At 39.7% G+C, this 6,871-nt stretch overlaps 1 protein-coding gene across 1 annotated transcript in view; it reads left to right on the forward strand.

Annotated features, from left to right (window-relative positions):
* Window positions 1-5,818, forward strand: part of RPGR (retinitis pigmentosa GTPase regulator) — a 196,397-nt gene extending 190,579 nt beyond the window's left edge. Inside the window, exon 17 of the mRNA XM_073616341.1 lies at window positions 4,180-5,818. Coding sequence (XP_073472442.1) covers window positions 4,180-4,431 — 252 coding nt within the window. The 3' untranslated portion in view covers window positions 4,432-5,818. The remainder of the gene's footprint in view (window positions 1-4,179) is intronic.
* The last annotated feature ends 1,053 nt before the right edge of the window (window positions 5,819-6,871 follow it).

The following is a 6,871-nucleotide window of genomic DNA, read 5'->3' on the forward strand; positions in this document are numbered from 1 at the left end:
CTCCCAGGCCAGCATGTATGGCTGTCTGTTTCTGAGGTGGGGTGAGCAGTGATTCATACATCATAGAGATGCCCCCTCTATTGCCCTGGTCCCTAGTGCGCCAATGTTCGTATGTGGTCATTGAAGGGCGTTCTCTTGCTGGCCAAATTGAACATAGAAAGTGAGAAATTTGAAAAAAAAAATGAATTTTTCTGAAACGGGCATTTTTAGGACTGAGGAACAATGAGCAAGGGTGAAGGGGCCTCCTATGAGTGAAGAAGTGGCTGATACGATATAAGCCCTTGCCTGTCCACCACTTAAATGCCCCTATGTCCATACCAGGAGGTAAGGCAGGATTATGAATTATATGTGCCAATGGGGTGAATGCAGAAGTTAGTAATGGATTAGTTTGCAAACGATCCCATAAAGCAAAGGAGTGAGATAAGGTAGGTGCTCTTATTAAGGGGCAATCTTTTAAAGGGAGCCATAGCAAATAATCGATTGTGAAAGAGGGGACGGCCTGGCGTTCCATCTGAATCCATTCCGGTCTTTGGTGGCGAGAGTACACAACCGACAGTTGCATTAGTTGGGCTGACTTATAATACGCATCAAAGTCGGGTACTCCAAGACCCCCCTTTGCCCTAAGAGCAAACAAAGTTAACCGAGCCAATCTTTTGCCCTTCGTGCCCCAAATAATCTTTAAAACTTTGGACTGAAAACGGAAGAAATACACCCTAGAGACCGACACTGGTAACAATCTAAGTAAGTAGTGAAATGTTTAGGCAGAAGAGTCATTTTGACTGTGTGTATCCTACCGAGAAACGAAAGACCATATAGGGTCCAGATAGAAAGTAGTAGTTCTAAATGCTGAAAGCAAGCAGGACAATTCACTGCATATAATGCTGAGTATGTGGAAGGGAGGTTAATTCTTAAATATGGGAGAGCTGTACTCATCCATTGAAATGGAAAGGAGTCCTGTAAACGAGAAAACGTTGATTCAGGGATGTTCATTGCAGAGGATTTTTTCTCATTCACTCTGAGCCCAGACACCTGACCAAACTCATGTAGGGTTCTAAGTATATTTGGAAGGGAGATAAGGGGAGAGGTGACGAACAACATGTCGTCCTCAAATAATGCACACTTATGCATAGAAGAACCACACCGCACTCCCTGTACGCGCGTATCTTCTTGGATGGCTATAGAAACTTTCTCAATTGCAATAGCAAAGAGTAACGGGGATAGTGGACACCCTTGCCTTGTGCCCTTTTCAATTGAGATGGGGACAGAATGACAGCCCATCAATTTCACCCTAGCTTGTGGGCGAGCGTAAAGCATTCCCAGGGTACGCAAAAAAGGGGACCAAGACCCCAGTTTTCCAAAACCTGAAATAAATAATTGAAAGAATCGAAGGCCTTCTGCCAGTCTATTGACAGGCGAAGTCCCCTCTTGTGCGGGCTCCCCTGACCAACCAGACTGCCCACTGCTCTGCGAATCTGATCTGGTCCTTGACGACCCGAGATGAAGCCCACCTGATCCTTATGGACATATGTATTTATGAAGGAGGACAGTCTGTGTTAGCCAACACTTTCGTAAACAGTTTAAAGTGGTGTTCCGGCCGTAATTATACTTTTTAAATAAAAATACCCCTATAATACACAAGCTTAATGTATTCTAGTAAAGTTAGTCTCTAAACTAAGGCCTGTTTTGTTAGTTTATAGCAGTAGTTTGTTATTTTATAAACTTACAGCAGGCCGTGGCCATCTTAAGTGTGGGCATCTGAAGCCAGACTGTATTTCTTCCTGGATCCCATCCTTGCAGATCTTGCACATGCTCAGTGCAGCACAAGCAGTGTAATAGGTTTCAGGTCAGCTTTCCATAGCAACGGCAGTTTCAAAGGAAGTTGCCGCCCCTTCCCAGAAGGCATTGCAAACAGGAAATGTTGTGATGGGCCGCGGCCAGGGAGGAGGAAGTGAAGAATGAATACAGCAGATATACAGTAGGTGCTGAGAAAAAAAATAAAATATCCAATTTGTTTACAGTGCACAGTTTAGTGAGGGATGGTGAAGAGTTGTAAAAGTGAGTGGAACTCCACTTTAAGATCATTATCAATAAGTGAGATGGGCCAATAGTTCCCAACTTCCCCAGGGTCCTTATTAGGCTTTGGTACCACTGAAATATAAGCCATTTGGGAGAAAGGGTCCAGAGGGGCCCCATCCCGAAGAGCATTAAAATATCGAACCAAATACGGAACCAGGGAATCTTTAAATTTTGGATTTAATAGGGAGCCGGAAATCCATCCGGTCCTGGGGCAGAACCTGACTTAGTAGACTTAATAGCCTCCAATACCTCCTATGCTGTGAAAGGGGCTTCCATACAGGACCTATGTAGTGCTGAAATTTTGGGTGATGAGACACCCTGCAAGTATTGGGTACATAATTGCGGGTCCACCCCACCCTGATTTTTATAAAGAGATGAGTAAAAGTTACTGAATCTCCAGTATTTCCAGTACCTCCAATACTTTATGGGGATTCTGGGAGTATGTACCATCAGAACATCGTACCCTGGGAACAGCAAAAGTTATCGCACATGGGTCAAGCTTATAATAATATATAATATAAGCTTAAAATTTAGTGGAAGCCCAACGGGACACTCTTCTCTGCATTAGGTGTCAATGCTAAATTTAGCTCTACCCTAAGCTCATCAGTTCGCTGAAGCAGCGAATCGCCAGGGGAACGCTTATGACGTTTGAGCATGGATTGTAGCTCAGTGTCCAGTGCTTGGATCTGCGCCTTCCGTGTTTTATGGAGTTGAGATGATAGCTGGATTAGTTTCTCATGTACTACTGCTTTGTGGGCTGCCCAGTTAGTTACAGGGAAAATACCCTCCATCATATTCTCACTAAAGTACTGCTTTAAGCTGATCCGTATGTCCTCACACCAGCATGGATCCGATAGTAGAGATTCATTGAGCCTCCACTGGCTAGAACAAGGAGGACCCGATAACACTGACAAAAGACGCAGAAACTGTAGAATGATCTGACCATGCCTTTCTACAGTAGTGGCTTTACAGATGCTGGGAGTGCACAAGACAAATATATGGTCAATTCGGGAGTATGTGGCATGGGGTGCAGAGAAAAAGGTGTAGTCTCTCATTACAGGGTGGGACTCACACCATGCATCAACTAGATTAAGAGACTGTAACATCTTTGCCACCCGTAAACCTGCCTTTGGGGCTCGCTTAAGGCATGCACGAGTAGGGTTGGATTTATCTAAAGCAAGGTTAGTGTTCCCCCACATATAACCTGTCCCTCTAAATAAGGAGTTGAGGCACATAGCATCATCTTTTATATTTTACAAAAAAATTGGGTTATGTATTGTTTTTTGGGTTTTTTTTTGCTTTAAAATTTAAAAACGTGTATTTTATTTTATTTTTTCCCAAAAATTGCATTTGAAAAACTGTTGCGCAAATACCATGTGACATAAAAAATTTGCAAAATCCACCAATTTATTTTCTAGGGCCTCTGCTTTAAATGTAAACAAACAGTTCCAGAAATTGCCTGGTCTGTAAGTGGTTAAAAAGCACTATGGTGGCCTAGAGTAACAGCAGCCCATTAGAGTCAGATTTTATTTTTTTATTTTTTTAAATAAAAAGCAGTTTGCAAAGTATCATGACATAGAACAGTGAATCAGAATTCATGTCCAACAGGAATGCAGTGTATTTTGACATTTATCACCGTGTTTGCAGTTTATTGATAAAGCTAAAAAGTTAATTTTATTTTATGTATAATGCTTTAGCATATTTCACAGCATTTTAAATGGAATCTACAATGTGAATGTAACCAGCTAAATAATGTTATAATTCACGTTAACAATGTGTTGCCACTTTAACTCATTTCAATGAGTACGTTGCAATTTTATAAATATATACAGTATATGTACATGTAAGTGCAACTTTTAATATGCAATATAAGAGTGCCAATATTAACATGAATTTACATTGATTACTAAATAACAGTTTTTTAATCCTTCCCTATTAGAATATTAAATACCACAAAATCATTAGAACTCTTCACTTTATATGTGTTATAGTCATTGTTAGTGAGAACTCTAGTTTTTAAATTATTTATTGTTGTATACAGTGGCTTTCATTTGTCATATTGGGTTTATGAAGTAACATGCTTACTTTTTTACTCCTTTCCAGTTATCACTATTTAAAAGACGATCTACAACAAGTCAGTCCCTGCAAGTAAATGGAGGCATAGCTAATTCTTCAAAAGAAAATGGTCCTGAGAAGACCAAGCAAGCAGAAAAAACAAATAACAGCAAAGATGAAAATCAGAACACTAAGCAGGAAGAAGCTAAAGTTACTGAGCCGCCTCTTCAGGAAAACCCAGAAAATATCCAGAGCATGCAAGACAAAAAATCTAAATCGGCCACCTGTGTACTCTTATGAAGGCTACATATCTGCTTGTGTGTTCTGGCAAGAAATGTCAATCTTCAGGCTCCTCCATTCATGCTGTACAATAGAATAACAGCTGACTAACAGCCATATTTCCTAAACAGTACAAGTCAGTCTTGGCCAATCTTTCAGGAAGAGCACCTTTCTATGTGGTTAGAACCTAATCATTAATTGCAGGACAATAAAGTTGATGGTTCCTGTCAAACTAATGTCTTGGGGAACATTAGTTTTTGTATCACACAAGGTAATGGTAAATAGTGAGAATGGTGTAAAGACCCCATTGTTTGAAGAGGGGAGTGAGTTTCTTGCTTTACTACAGGAAGAAAGGGCCTCTTTATTAAAAACCTTTAGTAACTCAGGAACTATAGGATGTAAGTGAAAATTTTACAAAGCAGATTACAACACATTGCTACAATCCAGCTTATTTTCCACAAGTAATAATAGTATTTAATAACAATTTTGATAATTTTTTTTTTTACATTAAAATGATCTTCTCAAATGTTAATCATCTTGACTGGATGCATTAATAAATAGAAATTCCTACATTTCATGGGGAATATGATCTAATTAGTGCTAAACAGAGGAGCTAAAGCCTAGACATTTGGTCACATGATTTCTGCTAAAGCGAGGATTAGTAAATCTGATCTTTTGATATTGCTCTTTAGAAATGATCACTTGGCATGGTCCACAGGTCTTCAGACATGTGGCTAACACTAACACAGGGAATCAGAATTAGCATTTTCTCAAAGAAACTACCATTTTAGCCTTCCTGATACTGTCTTGTGTCCGTCCCAGCAAGACTGTTAACATAGTTAATGTTGGCATGCAAGTAATGCTCCCCTTTAAGCCATACTTTGATACTGGAGTTTTCGGCAGTACAGGGTTTTTAGGGTACTCTCATATTATAATGAATACTTTAGATCTTTTTCTCACTTTACACTGTACAGGGTTTGTGCCCAAAATTAACGGGACTGACCTGCACACAGTGTGGAATAGGTACTACTGAGCTTCAGATTCTGCAGGTCTTGGATTCCCAACTTCACCATAAGAAACTCTATGCACATCACTTATGCAGACATGAAGTCTGCTTTCCTAACCAGACCCTGTGTAAAGATAATAGTTTCAAGGAACCAAGAGATCCGACTTTTTGGAGTGCTTAATGATTTATGTAATTATTGTGTCTCCTTGAATTGCTCTTTAGGTGCAAAAACTGCTTACTATTACCAAGTCTACCTTGTATGGGTGCTTTCTGATCAGTGGTGGCTCGTCCATAAGGGGCGCCGCCCCCTAATCCATGCGCCCAGCCCCTAATTTAAATGCAGGGTGTCGGACGCATGGATTGCAATGGGGTTTTTTCTTTTTTTTTTTTTCTTTCTTAGAAGCACCTGATTAGAACTGGAGGCTTCAAAAAAGGGTGGCCAATCAGGAAGCGGGTCCTGAGACCTGATTGGCCAAGAGAAGAGATCATATTGGTCACTGAGGAGGAGACACAGGGGAAGGCCCTGTGAAGCCGAGGAGGAGGGAGACAACACACGATGAACCTATATGGGGTAAGTGCGGGGCTGGCCGACACCCCCGTCAAGTAATGGAGCACCAGCCACCGCTGTTTCTGATACTGGAAACATTTGCCCAATTCTACAGACCTGGAGGTTTACAATGGCAATACCACTACTATCTATCCTTTTCACAACTTGACTAGACCACAACATGTTCTGTTTGCAATGGAAGGGGTTTTTAGCAAGCACTTTACTGCAGTCAGCAATGCTGTTACGTTATTTTATAATTATCCTGTTTTTCCTAAACTGAGCCTTTTACTGCATAACCTGTTTTTAATCAATCTTTAAGAAGGAAAAATGTTTATAGTGCTTATGTTTTTGTGGCTTTGTATCATTTTGGTATCATTTCAAACGTTTGCTTATATCAGTGTATTCTACACAATTCTAGTGTGACTTTCCTTGGGGACTCTCATTTTGCATGTCTCTATACAGCAGCTATATTTATAATTTTGTATATTGTATGCATGATGTGAGCACTGAATTATATTACAATGTTATTAGAATGTGTGAATGAATATATATTTAATTCCTGTGGCCTTTCATTGATCAGTGTTGTAAAACAAAGAAAAATATATTTTTTTAAATATCTCGGTTTTAAAAAAAATATCCTATACCTGAACCTTTGTATACTGTCTACATTCCATTGTGATTTAGATAATATATTGTAATATTTAATAAAATGGCATGAATATTGTGTGGCATATTTTAAGGTAAAATGACAGTATTACAATACATGCAAAGATTTATTTTTTTAACAATGTCATACTACCACAACATTTTGGCCATTGTTTCAAAGAACAATGTTGGGTAAGGAAACCATTCCAATGGCTCATGCGTGTTGGCATGCTTGGATGAGCTGTGAAATTCTTTCCTTAGAT

The sequence above is a fragment of the Aquarana catesbeiana genome, linkage group LG02 (assembly GCF_042186555.1).
Source record: "Aquarana catesbeiana isolate 2022-GZ linkage group LG02, ASM4218655v1, whole genome shotgun sequence".
NCBI lineage: Eukaryota > Metazoa > Chordata > Amphibia > Anura > Ranidae > Aquarana > Aquarana catesbeiana.